General features: G+C 39.2%; 2 protein-coding genes across 2 annotated transcripts; both read left to right on the plus strand.

Annotated features, from left to right (window-relative positions):
• The first annotated feature begins 584 nt into the window (after positions 1–584).
• On the plus strand, positions 585–1,514 carry LOC105989365 (olfactory receptor 1L6-like). The gene has a single exon (XM_013021356.1). The coding sequence runs from the start codon at positions 585–587 to the stop codon at positions 1,512–1,514; it is 930 nt and encodes a 309-aa protein (XP_012876810.1).
• Positions 1,515–13,431: 11,917 nt separating this feature from the next.
• On the plus strand, positions 13,432–14,355 carry LOC105989291 (olfactory receptor 1N1-like). Its single transcript, XM_013021252.1, has one exon. It carries the CDS (start codon positions 13,513–13,515, stop codon positions 14,353–14,355), a length of 843 nt encoding a protein of 280 aa, XP_012876706.1. The 5' UTR covers positions 13,432–13,512.
• The last annotated feature ends 464 nt before the right edge of the window (positions 14,356–14,819 follow it).

Raw genomic sequence — 14,819 nt, forward strand, 5'->3', positions numbered from 1 at the left:
CTGTTTTCAACCACATTGTTCATACTACTTCTTAGGCAGTTATCCAATGTGTAAAACACCTCAACAGAATTTCCCCCAATTAAAGAAAATACCTAGAGCCCTGCCATTTAACATTCTCCTCAGTCCCTTGACCCTTCCTGAATAGATCCCAAGATTCTCATGGGATAATTTTTGGAGAACTAAGATCACTTCTGCCACAACAACATAGGATTCACAAATATCATTTCCCATGACTTCACATTATAAAAGGAAATACAGAGTCAGCACAGCTGTACTAGGTAGCAGCTGTGATTGTAGGTTATTGTAGGGTGATTGTAGGTGACTCTTCTCTCCAATTAACCACCAAAAAACTGGATGTGGAGTTGTGGTGGAAGTGGTAGAGGGCCTGCCTTGAGCAAAATGTTATGGGACAGTACCCAGGCCCTGAGTTCAAGCCCCAGGACTGGCACATGCATGTATGTGCACACATACACAACCTGAAATACCATATGAGGTATTTCATCCATCAAACTGAATAACCCAAGCTAGGGCACACACAAACACACACCTAACATTACTGCATATTTTTTACTTGTAGGACAACAATGCTGAGGGAAAACCAGAGCCATGTGACTGAATTTCTCCTTCTAGGACTGACCACAGACCCCAAACAGCAGATATGGCTTTTTGCCGGCTTTCTTGCCATGTACCTGGTCAACGTGGTTGGCAACTCGGTCATCATTGCAGCCATCTGGAGAGAGGTTCACCTGCACACTCCTATGTACTTCTTCCTCTCCAGCTTGTCCCTGGTGGATATCTGCTTTACCACGGTCATTGTGCCCCAGATGTTAGTGAACTTGCTCACACAGAACAAGGCCATCCTCTTTGCCCAGTGCCTCACACAGATGTACTTCTTTGTGGCTTTTGGTATTACTGACAGTTTCCTCCTGGCCGCCATGGCCATTGACCGCTACATGGCCATCTGCGACCCACTGCATTACACCACAACCATGAGCCCCAGGCGCTGTCTCCTGCTGGTGACTGCATCCTGGGTGGTGTCCCACCTCCATTCGCTCACCCACACCATCCTTATGAGCCGACTCTCCTTCTGTGGACCCAACAGCATCCACCACTTTTTCTGTGACGTCCAGCCACTGCTGACGCTCTCCTGTTCTGACACTTCTATCAATGAGCTTGTGGCCTTCACAGAGGGCTCCTTTGTGATCATGAGCCCCTTCATCTTCATTATTGTCTCCTATGTCTATATCGCCCGTGCTGTTCTGAGGGTTCCTTCGGGGGGAGGCAGGTACAAGGTCTTCTCCACCTGTGGGTCTCATCTCACAGTTGTAGCTCTGTTCTATGGAACCATAATATCCGTGTATATTCGCCCCTCATCCACCTATTCGGTGACAAAGGACCGGGTGGTCACTGTCATCTATACAGTGGTTACCCCCATGTTGAATCCTTTCATCTACAGCCTCAGAAACAAGGACATGAAACAGGCCTTGAGAAAGCTGGTAAGAAGAACACAGTAGACTATGGATAGTTTTGCTATCTCAAGAGTTTAATTGCCTACTTGACTAGGAACTGCCATATCTGTGCCTTATTTCTACAGCCTGGTCCTGGACAATGACTGAGCATTACAGAGCTACCAAGACAGGTCATTTCAGGAAAATGTGGGACTCTTCTGATAGACAACTTTAATTCTAAAACTTCCTTGTTGGTCAAACCGTTCTTAGTACTATATTGCAGACATAATATATGCTTCCCCTCAATTTTTCTTCCTTCCCTATTTTCTTCCACAGGTCGCAAATTGAATCTAAAGGATTTCTCCCACTCTGTCTCCAATAAATCTTTTACAGTTTGTGGGGGTTAATTTTTATGCATCAATTTGACTGATGCCCAGGTAGCTATAAAACATGATTTTTAGATGTGCCTCTAAAGGTGTTTCAAAAGAGATTATCATTTGAATCTTAAGACAGAATGAAGATTATCCTAACATGGATGGATATCATGTAATCCAAGGAGGGCCCACATAGAACAAAGAGGCAAACAAAGAGGGAATTCACTCTCTCCTTTTAAGCTAAAACAAGCATTTTCTTGTGCCTTAGACATTTGTACTCCTGGTTCTTAGCCTTTCAATCTCTGAGACTTAAAACATCTGGTTCTCTGTGTTCTCCAGCCTTTAGGCCTGAATGATACTACTGGCTCTTTAGGCCTCCAATTTGCAGACGGCAGATTGACAGACTTCTCATCCTCCATAATCCTGTGAGCAATCCCCCATAATGAAGCTCTCTACATGTCTGCATGTATCCTAGCTGCTGTTTTTCTCTGGTGAACCCAAACTAACACAGCTAATTATATCCTGGCACTTTCTTCTAGGAAGATCTGAACCAATGCACTGATCAATGATCCAGTGAAAATTTCTAGTCCTTGGTACACACTCTAGGGAAACTTGAACATGTGCACAAAAAAGACTATGAAAGGCATTTACGGCATATGCTCCAAAGAGAAAAAAAATGTCTGACTTCATGTATAATGGAATTGTTCTCTCACCTATAAAAATAATCTAACTTAACTTGATATAAAAGTAATGCCAACAATTGGGGGGGAGGGGGGAGGCTGGGAAGGGATGTGAAGGGTAAACCAAAGGAGGAGGCTGCAATGCTTGGTAAGAAATGTACGCATTATCCTGCCCATGTAATTGTAACCCCTCTGTACAGTATGTTCACAAATAAAAAACAAATAAATAAATTTAAAAAAAAAAGTAATGCCAACAAGCCGGGCACCGGTAGCTCACACCTGTAATCCTAGCTATTCAGGAGGCTGAGATCTGAGGATCACGGTTCAAAGCCAGCCTGGGCAGAAAAGTCTGTGAGACTCTTATCTCCAATAACCCACTAAAAAATAAGAAATAGTGCTGTGGCTCAAGTGGTAGAGTGCTCGCCTTGAGATGAAGAGCACAGGGACAGCGCCCAGGCCCAGAGTTCAAGCCCCACAACCAACAAAATAAAAAATTAAAAAAAAAAACAAAGTAAAGGCAACAAAAGTCTAGTTTCCTGTCCATTTCTGCTGAAATAATAAATCTTAGACTCTTACTAAAATATCAATAATAGAACAAAGGAATAATAATTTATTCTTTACTAAAAAGACAATGTCTCAAAATGTTTCTCCAACTGCCATACTCCAACCCTTTATTTTTTTAAAGATTCACTTCATTTTTATTTTTTGCTCTAAAGTTTTTAATATTCAGTAGGAACCTTAGAGGTTTACTCCAAGGAGGCTAGCTTTAAACAATTGATAGAAGCTTATGAACCTAAAAAAATTCTGAAGCTTTAGGTTTGGAGAGGAAATGTATTCATTGACAGTACTGATAATGGGTACAGGGTGAGCCTTGGTTACACAACTATAACATGTTTGTCATTCCGACATACTCTTTTATATTTTAGAAAAGAAAAAACCCTACAGAAATTAAGGGATTTGCCTAAGATCACCTAGATAAGTTAGTGAATAAGCCATGACTTGGTCCTATTACTTCTGACTACTGGAACACCCTTTTCACATACAAAAATGTTGTTCAAGAAGGCACTGGTAGCTCACACCTGTAATCCTAGCTACTCAGGTGGCTAAGATCTGAGGATTGCAGTTTGAAGTTAGCCCAGTCAGGAAAGTCTGTAAGACTCTTATCTCTAGTTAAGCATATACAAAAAAAAGAATTAAGTTATGGGTCAAGTGGTAGAGCACTCAACTTGAGCAGAAAAGCTTGATCTCAAGTAAAACATTGCAGGGTGGGCTTTTATTCATTTTGCCAAAATTCACATATGAGGGTGCCTTTGGTCAACATCCTCTAAGGTTTTGATGCTCACATTTTCTCCTTAGTCATAATAACAGGACAGCCAAAATGTCATATTTTGCTCTTCTTTGATTAGCAAAAGGAACATTTTTCTATGTCTGTTCACTTGTGTGTGCATTCTTTTACAATGTGTTCTTGTCATTAGTCCATTATCAAATTTGGATTTTTTTATTTAATTATATAGGCATTTTATATTAAAGATATCATTATACCTTTGCCTTTGTCTTGATGTCCCTATTAATCTGTATGGATAGTATTTTGTATTATTATTTTATATATTATCAAATCAATATGTCTTCCTCTTTCTAACTCCTTTATCTGCAGTTACAACTACAAAATCTTCCTCTACATGAAAGTCATACAACTAGGCAACATAGTTTTCATTCATGAAATATATTATTTTAATACAACTAAATATTACTTTGAAATCATCCATTTGAAATTGTTTCTCTCTCATCATATCCTTTTCAATTTCTGTAAGACATTTCCATAGCATTTCTGCTATTTTTGTACATACATTAGTAATTATAAATGCTGTCTCTGAGATGGGCATGGAAGGAAGATTCTAGCATGTTTACTATATTCTGTTTTGTTATCTGAATGTTGATAATGTAGGAAAGAACACTGTGAGAAAATTCATAATTGATAAATTTGTCCATTTTCTGTTTGCCACAACAAATAAAATGTTTACTCAAAATACAAAAATACAGAAGAAAGGGCTGGGAAGGTGGCTCAGTGGGAGAGCGCTTGCCTTGCATGCATGAGGCCCTGGGTTCGATTCCTCAGCACCACATAAGTAAAAAGAAAAAAGCCGGAAGTGGCGCTGTGGCTCAAGTGGTAGAGTACTAGCCTTCAGCTGAAGAGCTGAGGGACAGCGTCCAGGCCCAGAGTTCAGGCCCCACAACTGGACCCAAAAAAAAAAAATACAGAAGAAATAAGAGATGAACAATAACATCAATATAATACTAGTATAAATCTATTGCTATCAAACAAATAGAATTCAAGACATGAAGATTCATGTTCTCCAAAGGACAACTTTCATTTACTATAGTAATATAAAAATTCCACATTTTTCCAATAATGAAAAAGTTACAAAGTACCCAAATAAAAACTAACAAAACAATAATGAGAAACAGAAAAACCTATTTTTATTTTTATGCATTTGCAGTAATTGATTAAACACCTATCTTTTAACTTTTTATTTCTCTTTAAGTAGTTATACAAAGGAGTTTCCATCTAACAAAGCAGTTGTGAATATAATTTCTCTTGATCATTGTCACCCCTTTCAACATTCTCACCCATCTCTCCCCTACAAACCCTTTCTCTCACTCTTATTAATTTTGTAGGGTATACATTAAATTCTTTGATTTGATTCTCCCCTTCTTCTTCTTCTCTTCATTCATTTGCCCCTTTCCCCATGACCCTACCCCATCTCTTTCAAGTACCTGTTTCCTGGTGTTTATTTTGTTGAACTTTGATTTTGCCTTTTTAAGAGATTGCACTCTTTCAGTTCTCCCTTGAGTCTGTCATATTTCAATTTGTATACACTGACATACCACCCAACATATTTACTTACAAGTTTATAAGCTAAATCTAGCTTCTACATACAAGGGAAATCATGCATACTTTATCATGCGATAAAGTAAGTCCTACCTGACTTACTTCATTTAACATAATTTTTTCCAGGTCTTTCCATTTCTTTACAAATGGTACAGTATCATTGTTTCCAATGGATGAGAAAAATTCTATTGTGCATATATACCACATTTTTGATCCATTTGTCCAGAGGGAAATCTGGACTGATTTCCTACTTTCTAAATTCAATAATGATGTGGAAAATTTTGATATAACAATAACTCCCCCATACAAAAGAAGAAGTGACACTGTCCAAGAAGCATTGTACTCATAACTTCACCTATGGAATTGTAAGCCCTCTGTACAACTACTTAAACATAGCAAAAATTACAACAAAAACTCTCATAGTTAAGAACTGGGAACACAGCTGGGAATTATCTAGAAGAAAAAGAAGAAATCATAATGATTGTAAGAAAATGTTTGCATCTGAATAAAGACCAACACAAATCATTACTTATAAGAAATTAAAAACCTTATGGGGCTGGGAAGGTGGCTCAGTGGTAGAGTGCTTGCCTTGCATGCCTGAGGCCCTGGGTTCGATTCCTCAGCACCACATAAGCAAAAAACATAAGCAAAAAGAAAAAAGCCGGAAGTGGTGCTGAGGCTCAAGTGGTAGAGCGCTAGCCTTGAGCTGAAGAGCTGAGGGACAGTGCCCAGGCCCAGAGATCAGGCCCCATGACCGGACCCCCCCCCAAAAAAAGAAATTAGTAACCTTAAAAGCTGGGCTGGGAAGGTGGCTCAGTGGTAGAGCACTTGCCTTGCATGCCTGAGGCCCTGGGTTCAATTCGTTAGCACCACACAAGCAAAAAGAAAAAAGCCAGAAGTGGCGCTACGGCTCAAGTGGTAGAGCACTAGCCTTGAGCTGAAGAGCTGAGGGACACCACCCAGGCCCAGAGTTCGAGCCCCACGACTGGACCCAAAAAAAAATTACCTTAAAAGCTACAAAATAATTAATTAAGCATCTACTGAAGATAATTTTATTTTTATTTTTTTTTTGGTCGGCCGTGGGGCTTGAACTCTGGGCCTCGGCGCTGTCCCTCAGCTCTCCAGCTCAAGGCAAGTGCTCTACCACTTGAGCTACAGCGCCACTTCTGGTTCTCTGGTGGTTTATTGGAGATAGGAGTCTCACGGTCTCTCCTGCCCGGGCTGGCTTTGAACCGAGATCCTCAGATCTCAGCCTCCTGAGTAGCTAGGATTACAGGCGTGAGCCACCAGCGCCCGGCTTGAAGATAATTTTAAAAGCACAAAAAATACCACAGAGATCAAAGTAAAGTAAAAAAAAAAAAAAGCGATGAGAGCTAAATATAGCAAAACAAAATAAAACCTGACCAAAATCCCAACCAGATAAAATATTATTTCTTCAAAAGATAATTTATAGTCAATTGGTAAAAATTATTTTATAGAGTAAATAGTCAATAAAAGAAATGAAAGGGATAGATGAATGGATCAAGAAAATGTGATGGAATCCTATGCTTCCATCAGAAAGAATGGCACTGCCCCATTTGTTAGGAAATGAAAAGACTTGGGAAAAAAATCATATTAAGTAAAGTAAGCCAGACCCAAAGAAATACAGGTCCCATGGTTTCCTTTATTTGCAATAATTAGTATATATCTAGGATAATCTTATCAGATGAGCAGAAATGCTTAAAATCTAGGTACATATGACAGTATAAGATGACGCTAAGGGAAATGAACCCCGAGGTTTTTCTTCATTGTTGCTGTTTTTAATGTGCTATGTGATTTTTTTTTTTTGGTCGGTCATGGGGCTTGAACTCTGGGCCTGGGCGCTGTCTCTCAGCTCTTCAGCTCAAGGCAAGCACTCTACCACTTGAGCTACAGCGCCACTTCTGGTTTTCTGGTAGTTTATTGGAAATAGGAGTCTCACGGGCTGGCTTTGAACCGCGATCCTCAGATCTCAGCCTCCTGAGTAGCTAGGATTAGAGGCATGAGCCACCAGCGCCCGGCTTTGCTATGTGATTTTTTGTTTCTTTTGTATGTCCTTCCTCCTATGGTATATACCTGTTGCCACTGTATTTGATTTTGGTACCTTGCATCTTGTATATACATTTATCTAATTTGGTGAGGGGAATAGGAAGAACAAAATGCTGAAACAAGGACACAAATGACCTATCGCAACAATTATTCTCACAAGACACTATGTTGGAAATTACAACTTTGTAGGGGGAGGGGGAGGGGAGGTGGGAGAGAGAAGGGGTAATAGAAAAACAAAGGAGGGGGTAACAATACTCGACAAGAAATGTACTCATTACCTTACTGATGTACCTATAACCACTCTGTACCACATCTTTACAAGAAAATATATATATATTTTTTTGCTCCAGTCGTGGAGCCTGAACTCTAGGCCTGGGCGCTGTTCCTCAGCTCAAGGCTAGCGCTCTACCACTTGAGCCACAGCACCACTTCCAGCTTTTTTCTTTTTGCTTTTATGGTGCTGAGGAATCGAACCCAGGGCCTCAAGCATGCATGGCAAGCGCTCTACCACTGAGCCACATTCTCAGCCCCATAAAATTTTTTTTAAATACAATAAAAAAGCAATGAAAGGATTGACATCATCTCCAATATTTTTAAAGAGGGGTATTATGAATAATGCCATACAATTAAATCTTAAGATATAGATTAGAAAAAAGTTCTAGAAAAGTATAATTTATGAAAACTAAGTAAAGAAGTCATAGAAAACTGAATAGCTATTGAAAAAAATTGAATCAGTAGCCAAAAATCTTACTACAAAAAAAAAAAGACTCCAGGTAGAAATATCTACAGCACAGTTATACAAATAAAACTGAAAGAAACCATTTTTATCTCATGAATGGTGATTTTATTGTTGAATGTTAACTATTAAATGAGTAGACATAGTAACCAAAACAGCCTGGTAGTGCCACAAAAACAGACTTGTAAACCACTGGAATAGAATTCAGGGTGGTAATGCTGATTCTCCAGCTCAAGCAAGCCACAGGAAAATTCGAGACATGGTAGGAATGGTGTTCTTGCTTATGCCCAGCTCTATCTATAGACAGAAGCAGCTGTGGCACACACTGCTCAAAGGCTCACATTCCTTCTAGCAGCAGCCTGTCCAACAACGCTGCATCTTTTTACTTCCCTTATCCAAAAGTGACAACTGACCAAACATGCCCTCAAAGTTTTCTAAGGTAGTGTATGTGTACTTGATTACAATGTTATAGAAATATAATAAACCAACTGAATCACAGTCCTGGGGAAGTATAGGTCTAATGCACACCAGAAGTTACAGAGAGAGCCCGGCTTAATTCCATTGACCCTTCTTGGACACAGAAATAAATCAATGAAGCTATACCCAAAAAGATACACTGGGAAAAAGACAGATTTTTGAGCAAGTTTTGCTTGAAAAACTGGATATCCACATGTGGAAGTCTGAAATTTGAGCTCTACCTCCCAAACTGTTCCAGAACCAACTCAAAATGGATCAAAGACCATAAGGTAAGACCAGAAATATTGAGATAATCAGAGGAAAACTTAAGGCAAACAACCAAGACATAGGCAGAGTCGATGATTCCAGGGGTCGTGAGATAATAAAAATTGACCAAAGAGAGTGTATCAAATTAAAAACTTGCTATACAGCACAGGAGCCAACAGAGTGAAGTGATAGCCCATACAATTGAAGAACATTTTTCCCAGCTATTCATCCAATAGAGGATAAATATCCAGAAAAGACAAAGAATAAAAAAAATTTAAACACCAATAGAAGAACTTAGCAGAGAGATGGGGATGAAAGCCTTTTAAGAATAGGGACAAGGAATTACTATTCACCAGCTCCCTTCATGAGACTATGGACAATTACAGTCCAAACACCAATGAAAATATTGCAAAAGAACTAAAACAAGAAAATCTTACTCATCAATATAAATGCACCAGAATAAAACTTTAGCAATGCAATGACAACACAGAACTTGTAATATGTATCAAAAATGCAAGGTTGATAAACTGAAAAATTAAAGTAACTCAATGTGTTAATAGAAAATGGACAAAACATTTCAATAAATGCAAGTAAAACTATTTGACACACTCAATGTCTACTCATTAAAAATTCTTCCAACAAAGTGGGGATAGGAGAAAATCCACTTATTCTTTTTTTTTAAAAAAAAGGTACCCTTTCTTCAAATATATAGCAAATATTATATTTAATAGTGGGACATTTAAACCTCCCTAGTCTAACCCTCATACCCACGTTCATTGCTACACTATTCAGCACAGAAAAGTTAAAGAAACAATTCTGCACCCTATACCAGATGAGTGGATCAAGTAATGGGATTTATTCATCCATCAGGAAGACTAATATTGTGTTACTTGCAGGGAAATGGATGAACATAGAAAAACTACATTGAGTGATTAAGTCAGGATCAGAGAGAGAGTGTTGTTCTTCACATGTGTAGAAGTTATCTATAGTTTCCCATGTAAACATGCGTGAAATCACATCTGGGACCATATGCATATATCCACAATCAAACTGACTTAATATGATGTGTGCAAGTGTGGACTCCTGTGGTATAACTCCTCTGAACAATTTATACACAGCTTAATAAAGTGAATACCAGGAACTAAGATCTATCTTATCTGAGAGAGATATAGGTTAAACAGAAAATGTGGGTGAACAGAGAGAGGAATGATGGGAGAATACTGTCATAATAGTCAATGTACATACATGAAAATAGAACTATGTATCTTAAGGGAATGGCAGGCTTGGGATATATGGGGGGAGGGAGAAAGATGGGAAAAAATGACATGTTGAATTGAAACCACTCTGCACAACTATTTAGAGATCATAATAAAACATCCCCTGTCTAAATTAAGAATGAGATAAAGTGTCAGTTGTTACCACAACTATTTTACAATTTATTTGGCTCCAACCACTACATTAAGACAAGAAACATAAAAGGTATCAGTACTATAAAGAAAGGAATCTTAGCTGGGGGCCATTGGCTCACTCCTGTAATACTAGCTGCTCAGGAGGCTGAAATCAGAGAATCGAGGTTCACAGCCAGCCTGGACAGGAAAGTCCATGAGACTCTTATCTCCAATTAACCACCAGAAAACTGGAAGTGGCACTGTGGCTCAAGTGGTAGAGCACCAGCCTTGAGCTGAAGAGCTGAGGGAGGGACAGTGCCTAGGCCCAGAGTTGAAGCCCCATGACGAGAGAAAGAACGAAAGAAAGAAAGAAAGAAAGAAAGAAAGAAAGAAAGAAAGAAAGAAAGAAAGAAAGAAAGAAAGAAAGGAGAAAAAGGAAGGAAGGAGAAAGAAGGAAGGGAGGGAGGAAGGACAGAAGAAAGAAAGAAAGAAAGAAAGAAAGAAAGAAAGAAAGAAAGAAAGAAAGAAAGAAAGAAAGAAAGAAAGAAAGAAAGAAAGAAAGGAAGGAAGGAAGAAAGGAAGGAAGGAAGAAAGGAAGGAAGGAAGGAAGGAAGGAGAAAAAGGAAGGAAGGAGAAAGAAGGAAGGGAGGGAGGAAGGACAGAGGAAAGAGAAAGAAAGAAAGAAAGAAAGAGAAAGAGAGAGAGAGAGAAAGAAAGAAAGAAAGAAATCTTCATTTTATTCACAGATGACATTTTCCTGTAATTCATTGTAATAAGTCTATAGATGCACCACTAGAATCCATAATATGGTATATTATTTAAAACTTAACAATAATAAGTAGTCCTCTCCCCACCGTTCATATCATACATGACAGTTCTGTAGCTAGGGAAGTAACTTGCCCAGCAAGCAAGAGGTCCTAGATTCATTCCACAGCAAGACTACTATTAATAATAATTCTAAACAGAGTAAACAGCTAATTGTTTAAGGCAAATTATTTTTTTAATTATCACTGAAAATACCTTCATGAATTCAGGAAAGGACTTTCCTGTAACACACTATGTCTATCCATGAATATTGGGCTCTTATTAGAAACTGACTTCTGTGGCAGGCAGGGAAGAGCTCTGCTCAGTTTAAGGGTTGAGGACGACAAAGCCAACCTGCTGGTAATCCAAGGGAAAAGCAGGAGCCATCACCCAGCTATTCCCAGATCTGGTCAATTTGGAGGCATTGAAGACATGGAAGAGACGCAGAGGACCACAGTCCAGAGGGGACAGCCAGCCATTGGACTATTGCTCCATCTCGTCTAACTAAACAGTTCTGGGATTGAATCCCTGGAGACATGCATATGAAAGCCCAGCAGATCCTCCTGATAGGTATGCATGATGTATCACAAGGGGTATAAGACTCTGGTCTGTGCTATTCCAGCATACAGGATGAGCTCTGTGACTTCACCATGTTATCTTGGGGTGATAATGGGGTGGTAAACTCAATCTTCCAGGTGAAGCTGGTCCGCACATCCAGGTAAGAACAAAGTACAGTAACAGACAGAGAAAACAGAATCCACCTAATGCCCACATCCGCCATCTATACATAAACAAGCACATGCATATAATGTTGTTTGACCAATCTAGACTTGGGTTCCAGATGCCAAAATAAGTGTTTTTAGCATTGAGTGTAGGTTGTCTAAGCCCAGTGTTTGTGTTCTTTTTTGGCAATTTTTATTGTGATTAAGTGATTACATAAATTTCACAGTATTGTGGGATAGTGATACTTAGTTAAAGTCACAAACACATTCTAACCTTCAAAGAGCAAATTGTCTTTATCATAGTATATAAAGTTTATGAGTTCTATGAGCTTCGACAATGCAGGTATTTCTTCCACTTCAGGTGATGTGTATATTCCTTTCCTTTTGCTTCGTGTCAGCTGTTCCCTCTTTCCCACTCATTCCCTCCCTCCCATCACTGCCATTGAGTTGCTTAGTTCGTTTTAATCAATGTCCAGTGCAGTTGATGCGTCCCGCTGTTTTGTTTTCCCGTTTCCCTCTGGTTCTGTGTCTTCCTCCTAGTTTCCCTCCAATGTGCACATATATACCATATATGTGGTCAGCAGCATGGGGTCATTTAGTAATGACTCGAATGTCCGTGTTCTTAACAATGACAATGATAATGAAGCTTTTAGATGTTCAATAAAGAAGGTTTTGCCATTGATAGTTCTGAGTAAAATCATGATCATTCGTTAGCTGTGCTGCTGATAAGAGTGGTGTTAGTGACTCTTAATACAGACAACTCACAATTTAAAGGCTAACACTGAAGCTGTTGCCAATAGTAAGAACAAAACACCCTCTCTTACTGAAAATAACAATAATAAAAATGCATAATATTTACTAAGACCTTATGAACCACCCTTATTCTGAATAGTTCACAATGGTATTTAATTTGGCTTTCATAAATAAAAGGTCCAATCTATCAATATCTTATATTAATATAATAAAAATACTATATTTTAATCACCAAATTAAACAAGCAGGACATTAGCACCTGCCACCACTGAATGATCAATTTTTTTTTCTCTACTCCATGAAAAAGGAATGCTAGAACTTCTCATTTTGATTGTACATCATGATTCATGAAGAAACTGCCAATGACTCCAGGTTTTGGTCCCCTCAACAAATCTATCAGGTAAGATTGCTGTCTATATTTTAGGTAAGAAAAGCAAAGTTCAAAAGGAACTTAAAAATCCTAAACATAGGAGTCATATGAGGAATAGAAATGAAAAGCTTCTGGTCTGAAGGTTTCTCTGATATTGCAAAATATAAAAATGAACAACTAATAATAATGACCATCATCATAATGGTCCATGATGAACTGATTTTCACATACATTATCTCAAAAACAGCTTCAATACTCAATAAAGAAGTTACAGTGGTACAAAGTAGGAAACAGAAATTCAGAGAGATTGAATAGTTGACCAAGATCAGTCTGATAACAAGGAACTTCATAATCGCTAGCCATTCTCATTAATTTCCCCAAGGAAAAGGGAAAAAGCAAAATCCTTGGACTCTGCCTAGTTTATTTACTTAGAATTCCCTTTGATCTCTCTACCTTTGAAGGACATTAGGAATCAAACTATCATCTCTGATTTTCTGCTCCTGGGCTTTTCTGAACATCCAGAGCAGCAAACCCTTCTGTTCGGGCTCTTCCTAGGAATGTACCTGGTCACCCTCTTGGGGAACCTGCTCATCATCCTGGCCATTGGCTGTGACCAGCACCTCCACACCCCTATGTACTTCTTCCTGGCCAATCTGTCCTTTATTGATACCTGTTTCACCTGTACCATTGTCCCCAAAGTGTTAGTGAACATTCACACACGGCACCGCACCATCTCCCGCACTGGCTGCCTCATGCAGATGTACTTCTTCATGGCCCTGGCACTGCTGGATGACTTCCTGCTGGCTGTGATGGCATACGATCGCTATGTGGCCATCTGCCTTCCTCTGCATTACACCACCATCATGTGTCTCCAACGATGCCTGCTGCTGGTGACTACCTGCTGGCTCTTCTCCAACCTCCTAGCTTTTTCCCTCACTCTCCTGATGGCTCAACTCTCCTTCTGTGCCTCCCATTCCATCCCACATTTTTTCTGTGATCTTCTTCCCCTACTTAAACTTGCCTGCTCAGATACCCACACCTTTCATTTCATGATGTTCATTGACACTGCCCTCTCGGGTGTGATCCCTCTTGTCTGTGTCTTGGTCTCTTATGCTCACATCATACACACCATCCTCAGGATTCCCTCTGCTGGGGGGAAGCATAAAGTCTTCTCCACCTGTGGTTCTCATCTGACAGTTGTCACTCTCTTCTATGGAACTGTATTTCTGGTTTATTTCCAGCCTTCATCCTCCTATTCTGCAGATACTGGAATGGTGGAATCTATTGTATATACAATGGTCACCCCTATGTTAAATCCTTTTATCTACAGCCTAAGAAACAAGGATATGAAGGGAGCTTTGTGGAGACTGTTTGGCCTTAGGAAAAGCTGTACTTCGTAAATAGTATTTTTCCAGATCTAAAAGCCAGGCTGTATAGATCTAGAATAAAAGCAGCTGACCATAGACAGAGATGTGGCCTTGAGAAAGGAAATGATGAGCATTCTCTTCATCAATGACATGATTCAGCCGGTATGTGTATTCAATCTAATTCAAGTGTTGGGGGGCACAAGGTACCAAAAGTCAAAATGTGGTTTCTGGGATCAAATCTAGGAAGAATGCAGAGTGGTATTGCAAAGTCATCTGCAAGGATAAGAGATGATAAGACTAGGAAAGTTGGATGTTGGTCAAGACATTAGACTCAGGACCAATTCTAACTGCATTAAAACAAAACACATTCAGATTCATTGATCTTAACATACAGACTGGGCATAAAGTAGGAGATAGTGAATTTGGTCTGGAAGACCAAGAACAAATATATATTTTTTCTCAACTCAAAACAAATTAAAGTAGAATTTTATGGGTGG

Source organism: Dipodomys ordii, unplaced genomic scaffold (assembly GCF_000151885.1).
Source record: "Dipodomys ordii isolate 6190 unplaced genomic scaffold, Dord_2.0 Scaffold55, whole genome shotgun sequence".
In the NCBI taxonomy this organism is placed as follows: Eukaryota; Metazoa; Chordata; class Mammalia; order Rodentia; family Heteromyidae; genus Dipodomys; species Dipodomys ordii.

Coding starts and splice junctions, on each gene's coding strand:
- LOC105989365 (XM_013021356.1), top strand. CDS start 585: ATGCTGAGGGAAAACCAGAGCCATGTGACTGAATTTCTCCTTCTAGGA.
- LOC105989291 (XM_013021252.1), top strand. CDS start 13,513: ATGTACCTGGTCACCCTCTTGGGGAACCTGCTCATCATCCTGGCCATT.